We start from the raw sequence: 17690 nt of genomic DNA, 5'->3' as shown, positions 1-17690 counted from the left end.
CAAAGACGGCCTTCTATCACCTGAAGAACATTTCCAGGATTAAAGGACTAATGTCTCAGCCAGATCTAGAGAAACTCATCCATGCTTATCTTCAGTCGTATTGATTATTGTAACCTTCACAGGTCTGTCCAACAAATCAATCAAACAGCTGCAGCTGATCCAGAATGCTGCTGCTCGTGTTCTCACTAAAACCAGGAAGATAGAGCACATAACACCAGTTTTAAAGTCTCTCCACTGGCTCCCTGTAGCTCAAAGAATAGACTTTAAAATCCTGTTGTTAGTTTATAAATCACTGAATGGTTTAGCACCACAATACATTAAAGATCTGCTGCTGTTGTATCAACCTTCCAGACCTCTCAGGTCTTCTAGTTCTGGTCTGCTCTGCATCCCCAGAACCAGAACCAAACGAGGAGAAGCAGCATTTAGCATCTATGCACCGAAAATCTGGAACAAACTTCCAGAAAACTGTAAAACAGCTGAAACACTGACTTCCTTTAAATCTCAACTAAAAACCCACTTGTTTAGAGTTGTATTCGAAACGTAATCAATTGCAAATTTATTGATGTTGTGTTTTTAATGTTGATTCTATGTTGCATTGTATTTTGTGTTTGATTTGATGTAAAGCACTTTGAAATGCCTTGATGCTGAAATGTGCTATACAAATAAAGTTTGATTTGATTTGATTTGATGGAGAAAATGTGGTCTGGATGTGAACTCGTACATCATCTTCTCGTGTACCAAGTCACTTGGTTCCGTTTCTATTCTCCTATCTCAGCTTTCAGCAGACAGTATTTATGTCAGGCAATTTGTGTGTCACAAATAGCTCTGGTCTTAGAACTTCCAAAGGAAATTGTTTGGACTTAATTTAAAATATATCCAGAAATGTGGGCATAAATGCACATACACCACCATATGGGTAAATCCTTATTGTGCAGACAAATATATTTTTTCCCCTGCTCAGTAGCACAACTTTAGATGCAGATCTTACTTTCCCTCTCAGCTTATATAAAAAAAAAAAAAAAAATGTGTGTGTGCGTGTGCACGCTTGTGTGTAAGGGAAATCAATGGTCTTCCTCTCCTCCCCTAACACTGCCTAAACAGAATCAAGCTGAAACAAAGAGTGGCTGCCAAGAAAAGACCTCAAGATTTATTGGAAAACCAAAAACACTCAAATTCAGCATCTGCCCTTGGCATACAAGTAATTTTAACTGAATAATGAGATTTAATATCTTTTTTAAGATTACGTTCTACTATAAAATTTAAGACAATGAAGTCAAGTTGTGCTGACTCTGTGCTCTGTTTTATCTACAGGCTCTTAAACTACTTATAAAACCTGTAAAAATTACAGCCAGTTAGAGCAAAGCTACATTTAAAAGGTATTTCACACAATAATGAATCTATAAACAAGACCACTTTAAAGAAGATGACAGCACTTTGCAGAATATACATGACATCATCTACACAAATGGAAAAGGAAAGTCACTTTAAACAATTTCATGTCCTCCTCCCTTTTCCTGCTCTCCCACAGAGAGTAATAGTTTTAATTCATCTATAAAATCTAAACCAGTGAGAATGAAAGTAAATCCTATTTTGAGAAACTATGGTGATAATTTCTCTTTGTCCACTCTGGCAGAGTCCTAAAGACTGTGAAAACGGTTGAGTCTTCCAGAGTTTTAATGCAATCAGCAGCTTTTACACTCAGTGACCTCACAGCTCATCAAGACTAAAAGAACCTTTGCCAGATCACTGGTGAAGAAGTGAAGGAATCATTTGTGTCAAAAAATTACGCCACATCTATCAAATAACCAGAGTCTCTTTAAAAATGTAGAATTAAGACAAAAAAGAAATGTTCAAACAGCATCCCAGATTTTGATTTAAAATCACTGAATTCAACTAAAACGCTTGTTTCTGATGGGTGAGCTTATCTTTGCTGATGGCCTTGAGGTTGGAAGACCTGCGTCCCATCACCCTAATCTTTAGCTCCCTCCAGAGATTCTCAAACATATTGATGCTGGGACTACGAACGTTCATATTATCTCCACTAAGAAGAAACATGTTGGTATGATTGAATGTTTAAACCTAAATCTCCCAGGACAGTTACTGATTTTAGGGACAAAGACTCTATTTACCGTGGTTATTCAATCTGTAATGAAAATTCTGAAAAACGACAGAAGAGTTGAATAATCTTTAAATGTTTTGTTTGTGCAAACAGAGTAAAGCTATGTCCCAGACATTGTTTTTGCCTGCAGCCCCTCACTATTACCCTCTCTCTACAGTCACAGCTTACTTACTGTAAGTCAAACTTTACTCCACTGTCACTATCTTGCTCAGTGGTTGGTTGAGTTCAACCCATCTAGTGGCCTTGCTCCTCTAAGATGTTCACTCAGAAGATATTTTGCCTGAATGAGGCTGCTTTCATAGTGACCGAGAGCCCCCGCAGCCTGAACTGGTATTACCGCCATCTAATATTTCTTCACATCTCAGGTGGAGCCAGATAAGAGGAATTCCACCTTGGCAAAAAGAGCCGCTCCGATGGATGAACGATCAAGAGCCGTGTTTGTAATTAATCTCACAGCTTGCCCTCTTCCTTCAATAAGCGGCCCTAAGAGGGTGCGGGGCCTTCGTTATAATTACACTGGACACTGACAGCTCTGGGTCTATTGAGGCCTGACGGAGGAAAACAGGGTAAAAGCAGATCTACAGAAGACAGAACTAAATACAAAGTGCACATAATTCCCCCCTCAAAACACTGCGATACTTTTCTTCTGTGGTCCTTCCGCTGATTTACTGATACAGCAGGAGTAGAAAAGGCAGATTGTAGTCGCTCGGCATCAAAGCCATGACATGTCTGTGAAACTCAAGACAAACTCAGAATGAGTACATCTCGAGAAGCTTCTTATCATAGCCTAGCTTCAGTGCTGCCACTATAATTGAGCCACAAAGCCCAAATCCTTGGACCCCTAAATCCTCTGCTCTTTTTTTTTGGGTCCACTATCCGCCCACAGCAGGGGGGATTACCGACTGGGAACCAAACGAGAAGCAGAAATCTAAATAACTTTACTTTGTTTAGATATGTCAAAAATATTTGTTGCCCCGAAAACAAAAACTGTGGTACATGCATGGATAATGTTCATCCTGGTTATTATTTCAGAAAGTCTCCTTTGAGCCGTAAGATGTGCAGCCGAAAAATATTAGCTTCCTCCTTTAATCTTACGTCTTTAAAACATTTTCTTTCTCCATCTTAAAACATCAGCAGCATCCTGCTTCTTATTACGCGTACACATTCAGGTTTTTTCTTCACCCGGCATCACTCCTTCACCAGTGCACCAGTTTTCATTTTACACTCATCTTTTCCTCCATCTAAGAGCGAGAATAAATTATGATCCCTTGCTGGTCTGAGTGAGATCAGAGGAGGGAAAGGGAGATGAGGGCTGAGCTTACACACATTCAGGACAAACTGTAACTCTCCATGTTGTCTCTGGGTCAAAGACCCATCTGGCTGCAGATTTAGTGACTCCGCTTCAATAGAGCTCTGTTTATACAAGTAGCTAGGTTTACACTGGCAAAGTGGAGGGTTCATACAAAACACATTATCTGACAATAATCCTTTTCGGTCTTTTGTAAATAGGACGTAATAAAGAGAGATGTCCAAAGTGGGCGATGATTTTCAAAAGTCCATTTTGTGTGATTCAGAACCAGATCGTCTCACCTCTACAAGTGTGAACTCAGACCTTTCACTGAATTTCCTATTCAGACAATCCTCCCAAAGGAGAACCGCCATTCACAGCAGGATCATAATGAAGCTGAAGTGGTATTTTCTTCAGCTCCATAAATGCGTAAAGCGAGAAGTATACGTCTTCTGCTGGATGTCATTATCCAAATTAGTGCGGGTACATTTCAGTATTCGGACTGAAACTTTAACCCAGATTTATTAGGGGGGTTTCCTGTGCATGCAGACTTTGTAACAACACTACTAAATTATGTTCCCATTCAGGCCGTCCCATTACTGATTAGTCTGCTGAAAACTTTTTTATTGGTATTATATTTAATCAATAAATTGCCAGAAAGTAGCCGTAGTTAAGCCTGCAAATTAAACTGTCATTTTCTGCAACAATCTAAAATCCCAACTTGGAAAACCCTTCGGGCTTTTACTTTACTATTTTTTGAGTGAAAATCTGAGTAAAGTAAAAGTGCTCCTTTGTGGCTCTGTAAGGATATAAAGGTGTCCAAGCTGCTTCAAAAACAACAACAAATACAAGAAATGTGAATTGTAAAAAGAGAATGTCACCTTTAAAATGTTTAACTCCATCTCAAACAATAGCTTACAATAAACCAGCTCAGTGATCATTTATACAGTTATATGTTCATCAGTAAGCACTGTCCATATAAAGTAAATAATCTAAAGAAATAAATTTAAATTATAGAATACCATTTTGATAAATTTTGAGACTGGCTGAGACTGGTGGACCGTCAGTGACTCAGTATCTGTCACACCAAAATCTTTAAAATTACATTTTTCCTGCTCTATGTTTAGATTTAGATGGGTATGATTCCTCAAATTGTCTTTGTTAAATTTTATAGTAACATTGCAGAATTTAATGCTCAAGCATGTTTTGAAGAGTGCATAGTAAGAATGTACATGGATTCTCTATCCTCTCAATTCTTCTCCTTTTAGAGAAAACAACCAACAGTATTTGTTCATTTTTGCTACTTCTTTGCAACTTAAGTAACCTCCTACCCTTCGTGTCTTCTTGTATTTATAACAAGTAGCTTTATATTTTATTGTTTTCATTGTATAGATTGGAAGACAAAAAAAATACTGTCTGCAGAAAGCTGGTAGTAATTTTGATGCTGGAGAAAAACAGAGCAAAGTGACATTTTTCTCTTTTGTAGAAGAAAAAAAAGACATGAGTGCCAGTAAGAGTAGAACTGGTCTTATCTTCCACTATGGTGGACTTAGATCTTTCTAATCAAATTTTTTGTCTAAACTAGCAAAATGTTTGAGGGCTGTGTAAGCTGCACTGCTTCATGAGTCCTCTCAAAGTGTCAGTGTTGTGAATCACATTCATTACTGCTGTGACTCAGTAATTTGAGTTCACAACCTTTATAAGCCTTGACTGACCAGAGTCATATGTGGTGGGGAATGCATTTATTGTGTGATTCATGTGTTCTTCTATATGACCTAGATGAATGTATGTGTCTCAGGGGAAGCAAGTGTTTTTAGTGCCTCAGAAATCTGTGACTTTGCTTCATGTGTGGATCCCCATATTTCAACACAATATGTGTGAATATGTGACTCCAAAAGTGGAAACAAAGGAAATGCATCACGTCATCTCTGATCCACCCTTACTTAAAACTATTTGTCAATTTGACCAATTCTAATTCTTTTTAGCATTTATTTGTTTATTGCACATTTTAAAGCTGTTTTTACGCCATTATGTCTGTGTTTATATGTACTGCTGCTGCTCTCTGCACCTTTTTAATTGCTCTTAGGTAATAAATAAAGTTTTATTGAATTAAATCAAATTGAATTGAACATCAAGACTCTCAAAAATTAAACCCAAAACATCCAGAAACATAGACACATTACTTTTTGACTCTAGAGTGGTCCAAGCAAGTTAAAAAAAGCTGTAAAGAGCCTGATCTCACTAAAGCCTGATCAAATAAACCTGCAAATATCAATTAGTTAGAAGATATTTAAATGTTTAAAATGCTAAAACACTGTATTTTAAATAAACCTAAAGACATATCCATGAACAGTTAGACTGTTGGGTGTTTTGTAATGTCATAGCAGTTAATCTTTCTTATAAAGTTGCCAAAGTTTGCTGCAAGTCATGAAAGGGACACTTGTGGAAAAACATGTGGTCGCCTGATACCAAGATACCTTGGCCTACATACAAACCACATTAAAACACGGTGATGGCAGCATCATATTCAGACACAGAGCAGGAGGTCAGAGTTCACATGAAAACAGATGGAGCTAAACACAGGGCTATCTATGTTTAGCTATCTATGTTTTGGAAATAACTTGCTACTCTAACTGCAATGACATATTTTTCCACAAATATCACATTTTTGCACATTTTTTTCAAATACACTGAAACTTGTGATTGTATTGTTATAAAATGCAAAAACATTCATTAAATATAAATACTTTATTACTAACCGCTACAAACATGGAATATCAATCTCTTTGGTCATCTAGGGTTGCTTCCATTGTTCTCACTTCAAAAACGGCCAAAATTTTGTTCTGTTTTTACGTTTGGATACTAAAACAAAAGAAGAACCCACAGCCATGACCTCAGGAAAAGCTCACCTACCAGTAGAGAGCTTGGTTGGTGGGAAACTGAACATAAAGCCAGAGGGTTGGAGGGCAAGAGGCCATAAAAGATGTTGTCACAACAAGACGGCTGTGATGTGGTGGTCTGTAGTTCAGATTCAGAAAATCCCCTCCCACTGAGCCACAACACCAAAGTTCCTCTGATGTGGCTCTATACGTGTTTATGAACTTATTACAGCAACAAAAGAACTACAGGCTGAGCTAAGAAAGTTATTGTACTTTTTATTTTTCTGCTCTAGTTATTACTAACTAGAGCAGACAGAGGCAGCAGTTACGGCATTGCACAGGAAATTTTTGCAACTGACTGATGTAAGAGAATGAAAAAGGGAGTTTGTGTCTAATTTGGCAAATTTGAAATTCTGTGTAGCTTTATGTAACATGAATATTTATGGCTTATGTGGAATTCTTAAAAATACCAACTTATCTGAATGTTTTTGCAACCCTTAAACAAGTCAACTAGTATTTCTGTGCGGCCCAGGAATTAATCCAACCGAATCACATTTCCAAAGCTGAATTAAAAGTATGTTAGTTTCTTATACAAGTGCATCAATCAAAATTTTGTCGCTGAAATGCAATTTTTACTCTGCTGTTAGCAATTTTAGTCAATTCTTATTTTAAGAACTTTAACGCAAGAACATAATTTGTAGCTTCTTTTTTTGACTGCCAGTCATGATCTGTCAGTAATTATTTAGATTCAGAGCAGAGGAGATGTCACACTGTGTGTGAAAATCCAGCTGTTGTAAAATAGGGCTTTAGTACTATTGTAAAAGAAAGACAAAATTTGAAGATTTTGAGATTTTAAGCTCTCTTTGTCCTGTACAATGTTGTCGCCAAGTAACCCTACCTTAATGGCTCCAGATTTTTGCCTCAATTTTTGGTCAGGGCTGATCAAGCTAAAAAAAAAAGATTGATTTGCTGTCGGAAGTCAACTTCTGTGTGAAGAAGTTGACGTCATAAAGAAGTCAATTTCTGTGAACTATTAAGTAAAATTAAGTACTTATAAGTACTTAATACTTAGGTAAAATCCATTAATTTTACTTAATAGTAAAATTAAGTAGCTCTAAATACACATCAGCTGAGTCCCAAGTCATATTTAAACTTAAAAAAACAAGAAACTGGTTTTTACCACTGGAAAAAAAATGCACAAAGGAGGAAACTTTTTCTACAGTAGCTTGATTTATAGTCCAGCAGCAGAAGTCAGAATGTATCTTATATTGTGATTTAAAACATTCATGGTTGTTGGAGGGATTTCCAGCTTTCAGATTAGATCCGTTGAACTCATCAGCTGCAGGGAGTTTACCTGCTACATCAATGCTGCCATTGTCCCAAGAACGACGTTCAAATATGGTTCATTACCGTCTCACAGTCCAACTAAGAACAGTGGTGCTGTGTTAATATGCGGCACCTACATCCTGCAAAACTACAGTGTATGAATGCATGGTTAGAAATGGTCATGAGATGAAAGAAGGGAGCAGATGGAGTTAATGCAGTTTTAATGAAGGAGGTACATTCCACACCTTCACTCATGGAGAGGATTTAAAAAGCTACAGCCAGTTTTTTAAAGGTTTTTCTTTCCAACTACAAAATTTGTCTCTGGGCCACTTAGTTTGATCATCAGCAGGACAAAAAAAGGAGATAGCATCCTTCCTCTTATTGCTCATGATGGGCCAATCTGTCAGGCGGCACATCAGTCCACTCAGGCATCAAGCGGCAAGAGGAAAAGCTTTCGTTTTACTCCTGTGTTCGTGTGTTTGTGTGCTTGTCTATTGCCATCCTTCAAAGTTTCATGCAGCGCTGAGTGCGTGCCTCGTTTCCCTCCGACTGCAGGAAAAGCAGTTTTCTGTGTTCTCTCACTGGAAGTCTTGCGAAATCGTAAATAAATCAGTAAGCAGAAGAGACATTTCCAGTCCGGAGCCCAGATACATAAACTTTGACTCAGAATCGAGGCTAAGGGTGCATGAAACTTTAACGAAGGTCTGGTGAAAGGACTGCACAGCTGTATTCCCTTAGATTTACAGGCTTTAATTTTGGATTAGAAGAAAATGGGAGAGGCTCAGCAATGAGGTAAAAAAAATCTAAATAACAAAAGGACAGGAAAATATGTTTTCATAATTTGCCTAAAAGCTGATCTGGTTGCATCAGAGAATAACTCAACATTTTGTTCTCGTCTCATTGAATGAACAAAATAATGAGAGAAATTTGTAGTTAGGTTGCATCAATATTATACCTGAAAAAAAGCAACTTTATGTGTTATCGGAGTAAAATAAAGCCATTTCCACAGTAACATTGTGTCAATTTAAACATCTTTCCCCCATAAGTATGAAGTAAAAGTATTCACATGTGTTTTGTCTGTATTTTAACTGAGGGCAAAAAATTAACTTTCAAGTATTCATGAAAAGCATTTTGTGCATCGCAAAAACCCCTGAACATAATGCTGCATACAAACGCACCCTCACTTTTCAGATAAGAAGGGAAGGAAATGTATCATTTTTCATTTTGGTTTACGTTAAGCCACAACTTTGCATTGTTCTGTCACATAAAATCTTATTATTTAATTTATGCTTTGTGGTATTTTTCCAGTGTTGGTCCCAAAGAACAGAACGCATCTACAGGATACAGTTCCCACCTTAACATATCTGAATCTTTTACAGTAACTACTTTCTAAGGACAAAATAAAACAGAGAAAAAAGAAAAGAAGAAGGAAAAATGGTATTAAATATTTTTTTCATTTTTATGTCAAGCTGTTGCTTAATGGATGTAATGTTCCTCTGGGCTTGCCAGCACAGGGTGACTATGCTGGACACCTGTCAGTGTAATCTCATCTCTCGGCCTGGTTTGTCTCGACTTTGACTGTTTCCAGTTTGCACTAGTCATCCATTTAAATAATTCTGCCTGAACGTCCAACAACACCTCACATCAGAATCAACCGGAACAAGAAAGAATAACCTAGACTATGGAACACCTGCTAATCTAAATGCACAGGACGTCTGGGAATGTGACTGGAAATAGCAGAGCTGGACGTAGAGGTGCTGAAGTTCTGCGTTATTACTCTGACAATGAGGATCAGTGTGGTCTAGCAGCGGTTAGAGTTGAGGTCATCTCCTCAGACCTCAGGGTGGAGTTCCTCCACTCACAGCTACTAAAACCTGCAGCCACTAAAGCAACTAATCACACAGAACAGCTGCATCCCTCACTGTATATAAATCCTCGACGCCTCGCTCTCCCACCCACACGCTGACTCTGGCAAACACATACTGTACGCTGGCCTCCACGCACCACCACTCTTCCTTTGCAAACAGCAAGCTGCAGCTGACTGATGTTTGAAGCGCTGGGTTTTAGTGTGCAGTCCTGAGATAAGCTGCTCTGAGCTGTGAAAACACAGATTACATTTCTCCAGCTTATTACTGACAGTGTGCCTCTGCCTCGTGGTCATGCCGTAATTGTGACCCAAAAACCGCAACCTCCGCTCAGCGGCGAGATATGACTGGATGGGGTACCCCCCCCCCTCAGTTCCTCCTCTCAAACCTGTAAAGATTTGACAGCCGTGCTAATTTAACTCTACATTCCCCCATACGTTTCCTGAACGACGGCCTCCTCCTGCGATAAGCTGCCACCATATTTCTTTCGAGTGCTTTTGGTCGATAAATCAGAATCCGAACCAACATATTAAGTGCTGCTTCTGTCATCAGAAGTGTCATCTTCACACTTTTCAAAATCTATCAAAATCAGCAGATGTGAGAAAAAAGTCTAAAATGTTAACCTAATAAATTCACAGACACGACTGCTGAGAGTGCAATCACCCTTCACCCCTTTCCTGAGGCATTTCAAGTCAGCTCTAATATAATAATGCTGCTTCTAAGGGCTAAATTTGATATTCTCATCACAAAATAACTTCTAAATGAGGTGCAATTTTGATATTTGTGTTAAATGTGGCATAAGCTGAGATATCCCCTCTGAAAACTAGCATTTACTTTCTTGGTATGCCAAAGCCAAACAGGCATACATTAAACCCCTGTTTCTGGCATGCAATGAAAGTGCTTCCATCTGCAAATACTTAGCCCCATTTTTTTTTTCCTTTTGGCTCAATCAGAGATAAAGAGCATTGTGTTCCAGGTCCAGAAGTAAGACAATATTTCCAAAACCTAATAGAAAACAATTAAGACCCAGTAATTACACCAGTGACCTGGAATTCCAGCCAAGTTCAGAGTTTGGGGTGAGAGAGAAAAGAGAAAGAAAGCTAATGTGAAAGATGCCTGCCTCTTGCACTGTTATTTTACGCTGTTGTCTATCAGTAAGTATGTGACGTAATCTTTGGATCTTACAGCCTCTCGTTCTGTGCGTGACGGCTAAAAAAAATTGCTGCCATAGTCAAAGCAAACTCTTGTCTCTAAGCTGTATAATCTGTTTCTGCTCTGATTGTACAGACAGACGATTCAAAACTGAAACAGAGGCCTGTCATATTTAACAGACTGGACCTGTGGAATTACACAGGATGACCGGCATGGAGGGGGTGAGAGTTTCCCCTCTTATCTTGAGGGCTGTGAAAAAGTATTCATCCACTCCGATCTGAAACGGAGGCAGCTAGTTCTCATGCAGCCTGAACTGATGCTGGACATATTGCAACTGCCCATCATTAAGCCACTCCCAGAGTAAAGCATTGCCTGAAAACACAAAAGTTACAAAAGGCAGAGACACAACTTAACTTGTCACATTGTTTATAAAGTTTGGGATTGACTGGCGACATGTCCAGGGTGTAATCCACGTCACACCCAATGACTGCTGGAGATGAACTGGACCCCTGCAGGTCCTGCAAGGATAAGCGGGGACAGACGATGGATGAATGATTATTAAAGTTCACTAAAGGACTGAAATACACCGGCTACCCTACATACACAGAGCCTTGAAGCCTCTACAGATATCTCCTGCTTTTGCTTTTCTTTTGTCACTTTGTCCGTTTCCAGTTTACTTTGATGAGCTGAAGCAGCTCGTTAAAGTATTTGTACTTGGATTGCTGGTGTTTGTGACAACTGGCAATGAGTTTTTACACAGCTCTGGATGAAATTTTACCCCTTTTTATTTGCAGAACTGTTCTAATTTGGAAACAGTGGAACAGTGAAACGTTTATGATCGAAACAGTTTTCGATCATAAACGTTCTCTTAAAGATCAAGCCACAGAATCTCAATTGTTTTTAATTCTAGACTTTGAACAGGACCCTACTTTACTTTTAACCTTTCAGAGCAAGGTTTGAATCAATGTCTTGTTACATAATTTAAGTGCGGATTAGTTTATGCTCACAAACCAATTATTGGACATTCACAAGGCGCAAAAGGTCCTAAAGCAGCAGCGCAGCTCCACACCAACATGCAATGTTCATTTTCTTAAATGTTATATTAGTTTTACACCAGACATTATTTAATGAATAAAAAAGGTGTACCTAGATAGGTATTGTAAAAAAAAAACAGTAAAAAAGGTCTAAAAAGATTTGTCAGAAAAACTGAGATCTTAAAAATACACAAAATTGAAATCATTAATTCATGAGATGAATTACTCCCTTTCAACATCGAGGCAGGTTAGATTCTTATGACTTTTTAAAAAATTCCAAGTCTCAAGAGGTGCTCATTGTCATCCACAATGGTTTTCTGAAGATGTGATTTCAAACTTACACCCATTGAACTGCAGCCTTACTTTCACTTGGCAACACTATGGTTTCAGACTTTGAGCAGGGCCCGGCCTCCAGGTTCGCCCCTGTGGCAGTGAGCCTTTTTTTCTCCTTAAGTAGTAGAACCAGACAGACAGCAGTGGGGTATCAGGTTCTCCGCTGGCACGGGGTTCTGCTCACGAGGCAGGAGCAGAACAAAGTGCCGGTGGCCCTGGATGGCATCCACAGTGCAGAGGAGTAAAAGCCCCGTGAATGGGAGCTGTCACTGCTACTCAGCAGCGTCTGTGATCTGAGCCACCCGGAACGACGCTCTGATAAGTGGCTAATCCCAGCATCCCCGCTGGCTCAGTAGACCCCCACTGCCATGACAACCGGGGGCGGGGGGAAATCTCCTCTAGCAACAACTTAATTGGATAATTTCCTCCCAGTTTCACTCTGTGTGTTTTCTCCTTTTGTTAAGTAAAGTCTGCGCTGTCTGACTGAGAATGTGTTTTTCGCCCTTCAAGAGTGGGGAGGGTTTAAATCAGGCAGTGCATATGGGTGGTTTCGGCGTGTGCAAGTTTAAGCAAGCGGGGAAAGTGGAGATATTTTTCTTAAACTAAAGTTGTGCTGCAGCAGACCGCAGACCAGAGGGAGGGTTCACCTGGGAGAGCGAGCGTAAAAGAAGTATACAGCCTCTGTTTTCATCACCACAAAAAAGTGACCACTTTAACCACTGTAAACATTTATTGTCCTTTGTCATGCATGGTCTGACAATTTATGTTACACCCATTCAAGCTCCGGGTCACGACATAAACAGATGCCCCACCCTCATCCCCAGACGGCTGAGACCTGCAGACTAGTGCCAGGGAAAGTCATTATGCAGCTCTACGAGGGTGTGTGTGTGTGTGTGTGTGTGAGAGAGAGAGAGTTGAGAAATGAAAACAGTTCTGGGAGCATGGCACTTTAAGAAGATGAAGAGTTGGTTCCAGCTGGATCATAAAAATGAAAACCACAGAATAGAATAAGACTTGACGGGCTAAATTTACTGCTGGAATAAAGACATTACAGCTGATTAACAGAACCGAGGTATTTGACTCACCCTGAGGAGGCCACAGCCTCTTATTTCATAACTTCATGTAAGGGACAGAGTCTGCCTTATATAAGCTTAATGGAAATCACTCCTGTTTGAAAGTATTACTTGCACAAGCACAGCGGAGGGCACATACTGTATGCTGGCTATGAGGCTTTAATGAAAAAAGAGGAATAGGGACGAATGAGTCAGCCAGATGAGAAAGAGAAGGGAAAATAAAAACAGTAAAAACAAAAAAAAAAAGGTCCCAATGTTCACTCCTGTCCTTTTTTAATCTTGTCCATATTCCAAAATAAATCCTCCTTTAGTCATCTCCTACCTTCTCCACAAGCAGTGCCGCTGAATCCTGGACAGCATTTCCACTCGAGTGAGGTCACAGTGCGGTACACCACTTTGTAAGATGGTCTCACTACTGTCTTATAGCTGAAAAACACAAAACAGATCAGTGTGATTACAATTAACTGTTTACTCTCATTTTCTTGTTTTCTGTGCATCTGAGCCACCTGTCAAAATTATATTTACATATTTTGTTCAAAGTCTGTCACGTGAGAAGAATAAATCATGGGTTAATCATATAAGACTCCACCTTTTACTCATACAGATGCACCAACAAACAAATATTGACAAGAGTTTGTTAACTTTTAGTGATCGGCCAGTTGGAAAGGTACAAATTAGGTCTCCTTCCTATCGATGAACATACTGTACCCCAACTTATGATGACAACACCACTGTTCGTAGTGGATGCTGTGACAAAGTAAAGAAGATTTAAAGCCGGCTGTTTTTGGTATCCATTAGATGTATAAAATTAAGTAAGACAAAGCAGAAAAATGTTGGGCGCAATTTAAGAGGAAAGTGTCATAGTTGGGCACCTTATTTGTTTAAAATCAAAAACTGGGAGTAAAATTGGGATTAGGGCATCTCTATAAATATGTGTATTGAGGAGTAGGACCACTGTACAGATAGTGTTATGAATGCCCCCATTAAAAATGCAGATATACATAAAACTCAAAACTTTAGAAGGTAACTCATCAGTTCAATCATTAAAAGTTTAGTTTTTCTTACAGCTCCGACTCTTATTTGACTCCAGTCAAATCCCACTGAAATGTTTTACAAAGCACTGAAGGAGACAGGTTTTTAAATCTATATCGACCTACAATTATCTGTTCTTTTATAAAAATCTGTATACAAAACAAATAGCAGTAGAGTTGAATTGTAATTCTATAATTTCACATTCACATGGAGGGAGGGTTCGGGTTGCATAATGTGGGTAGAGGGGTGGCACAATCTGGTCTTTCAAACAAAGACTTCTTAAGAGCACATTTGAAGCAAAAGGATTTGAACTGTCTCAATCCATGTCACTGAATTAAAGTGTAAAAGATTAAATTGGCTTCAATGTGACTGAAAGTGAACGGTGAATAGATGTTCACTAAAACATGTTCAATGAGGTGGAAAGTTGGTGAGATTCACCAAAGAATAACGGTGAGATTATAACTGCATTATCTGTGTCAGGAAGATGCTCTATTGGGCGTCTGAATGGCTAAAATCTAGTCAGACAGAAAACACGTTAGCCAATTAACTCAAAATGAGTTAAGTTCAAATCAGCGTGATAGAAAACTAGCAGATATAGATAGCCTACAATTTCACTGCAAACTGTTGTTAAGCAGGACAACATCTGTGTTTCTATGGTTGAATCTGCCACATGATTGCTTAGACCAATGGTAGCCTTTTAGTTTTCATACATGATAAATAAAGGTATGTTTAGAAAATATGCTCCTGTACTTGCCAGGTCTCGTACTTGTTTGAAAATCATCCTGACTGACAGTCGATCCCTCAAATGAGCAGAGGAGACGGATTTATACCAACATCTGACCAGCTAGTTCCTTAATTTTTCCTCAAGCTCATGGTGAAATTATATCTTTCCACTGCAGGTAAGGAAACCAGTAAATACTTCATAAAACCTAATTTCCAAAAATCCCAACTAACGCTGTAAAGCAGATAACAGGAACCCTGGACAAAGTACTACAAAGTTGCTCTGTTTTGTCCTTTTTGAGCTTTCAACCCCAATGTAGGACAGTGCTTTTGTAGTAGCTGTAAAAATGTATGAACTAAATAATTACTGAATTGTGTCTGCTTTCAAAGAGATGAAGATCAAGGGTTTTTGATGGTGCTGCGGAGCGGGGTCCATAAGGTCCCCTTGACCTCTCACCTGCCTCCTGAGCATCCCTGCGGCCAGCGGCAGGTCTGGTAGACCCGCTGGAGGATCGTCCCGTTCTGCACCTGGCAGGTCACTGTCTTGGTTACTGTATGAGGACACCAGTTCCTGCAGAAACAAACAGGCAAGTCAAACAGAGACACAAATTGCAAATAAGGGCAAAATGGACATTCGATGCTTGTAAATAAAAACCAAAATCACATTCTTTAACTTTGCCGAGACGAATGTCTTCAATCACACACTGTCACAACAGCTAATTAGCCATGCAGTCCCAGTTGGTTTTCTTTGTTCCTCCCTCCCCCGCCCTTTTGTTTTGAGACTTCCTCATGGTGTTTACATGGTTTTAATCAGCCACAATTTTCCCAATGAGTGCATTGAGGGCTGTATTTACACGGACATTGGTCCTCTATCAATGCACATCCGCTTGCGCTGGGGTCTTGGAGGAGGTGGAGTTTCTCTGGAGTGGATTTTTAACACGGGTTACAGCCGGGTCACGAGTTCACCGCCTTCCCATGGATGGCTTCTAAGACATTACTGGGACTCACTGTTGCTAATGAGAAACTAAACCATGCAGATGATTTAGAGACCATGTGATTACAGCGCAGGTACCCAAAACATAAAGTGATACTTTTTTAAATGTAGCAGTCTTAAAAACAAAACTGGTTGTGTAAAAGATATAAAAACACCGAGAACTAATAGCTTTAGTTAAATCCTGTCTGAAAGCCCTTTTTAAGAGGAGCAAAATGATATCACACAGGAGATGACTCCGAGAAACATTTAGCTTTAAAGCCAACATTTGAAGCCTTCTCTCTAATCACATGGTAAAAAAAAAAAAAACTTGGGAAAGCTGCCGAATGACAAGCTGTTAGAGAAATAAGGGAACAAATAGCATGATCAGTTTTTACACAATCGATGGATGTGTAGACGGAAGCTGTAGAAACCACAAAGCAGGCCGTGCAGTCCGCAGTGCAAAGACCAAGCTTCATGTGTTCTGCTGCCAGGCAGCATCCAGGAGGAATGGGCTGTTCTGTTTGTCAATATGTTCGGCCATATGTTTGTATGCATCAGAGACAGTTTACATTAAGGAAAACCGCTGAAGGCAAAGGATGTGAAGCTGCTCCCTTTAACAACCCCCACATGCTCTACTGGCCACACACACACACACGTGAGCTGACTGATGTTCTGGTTCTGCTCAATGGGTTTGACTTTTGACATGAAGATACACATTTTTCTATGAATTCTGAACTCATTTTATTTTATAAACTTTATAAAACTTTTGAAGGAGAATTACTTTTCCAAATTAATCTAAATAAACACAATTTTGATTAAAAAAGAACTATTTAAAACTAAAACTGAATTCTTATCCCACATTACACAAATATATGTCTAGGTTTAATACATCTTGAGCTATCCTTCCTTTTAAGAGACCCTAAATTACAATACAGTTACTTCTCAAATTACTGGTAGAAAATCTAGACCTTTAAAAAATATTTCCCATGTAAAGGAAATTATATTCACTTTAAGATTAGGTCCTAACAGCGACTCCTCCTGACCCAACAGATAAACGTCTGAGTTTCCCAGGCTGACAGAAGGTTTCACCTGGGAACAACACAGGCGGTTCCCGGGGGTTACGTGGAGGAAATTGGGGGAAGGGTTTATGGTCTCCCCGTTTTCCTTCTCTTTGGATGTACGCTGTTGGTAAAAAGGAAATTCCCACAGTGTTTGCTCCAATAAATGACAAGACTGGGGTTTGGGATACAGTTCCCAAACTCCAGTCTGTGTCTCAGTCTGTGTCTCAGACTGGAGTTTGGGACACAGTTCTGAATAGTTGCTTGACTTATATAAACATTAAAGCGGTCTTAAGATGTTAGTATGTGGGCATTTAACACATGTTGAGTGAAGATGTGCGAAAAAATTTAAGATTAATTAATATCTTATTTCGGCTGCACAGTGGCGCAGTTGGTAGAGCTGTTGCCTTGCAGCAAGAAGGTCCTGGGTTCGATTCCCGGCCCGGGGTCTTTCTGCACAGAGTTTGCATGTTCTCGCTGTGCATGCGTGGGTTCTCTCCAGGTTCTCTGGCTTCCTCCCACAGTCCAAAAACATGACTGTCAGGTTAATTGGTCTCTCTAAATTCTCTCTAGGTATGAGTGTGTGTGTGAATGGTTGTTTGTCCTGTCTGTTTTCTGTGTTGCCCTGCGGCAGACTGACGACCCGTCCAGGGTGAACCCCGCCTCTCACCTGGAATGTAGCTGGAGATAGGCACCAGCAACCCTCCCAACCCCATTAGGGACAAAGGTGAAGAGAAAATGGATGGATGGATGCATAATATCTTATTTCAGTTGTACAGTTTTACAACACACACACACACACAAAAAAAAAATTATATATTCTCTTTTTAAGTAATAC

The 17690-nt window shown here is 39.5% G+C and overlaps 1 protein-coding gene across 4 annotated transcripts in view; it reads right to left on the bottom strand.

Annotated features, from left to right (window-relative positions):
- emid1 (EMI domain containing 1) overlaps positions 1 to 17690 on the bottom strand; it is a 64061-nt gene that overhangs the window by 40937 nt on the left and 5434 nt on the right. For all 4 annotated transcript variants that reach the window (XM_044111303.1, XM_044111305.1, XM_044111304.1 and 1 more), the window contains exons 2-3: positions 15279 to 15392; positions 13392 to 13495 (exon numbers count right to left, since the gene is read on the bottom strand). In XM_044111303.1, the coding sequence (XP_043967238.1) occupies positions 13392 to 13495; positions 15279 to 15392 (218 nt within the window). The remainder of the gene's footprint in view (positions 1 to 13391; positions 13496 to 15278; positions 15393 to 17690) is intronic.

Source organism: Gambusia affinis, linkage group LG03 (assembly GCF_019740435.1).
Source record: "Gambusia affinis linkage group LG03, SWU_Gaff_1.0, whole genome shotgun sequence".
In the NCBI taxonomy this organism is placed as follows: domain Eukaryota; kingdom Metazoa; phylum Chordata; class Actinopteri; order Cyprinodontiformes; family Poeciliidae; genus Gambusia; species Gambusia affinis.
The sequence above is the reverse complement of the archived record's forward strand: the minus strand, read 5'-3'. Positions and strand labels throughout refer to the sequence as shown.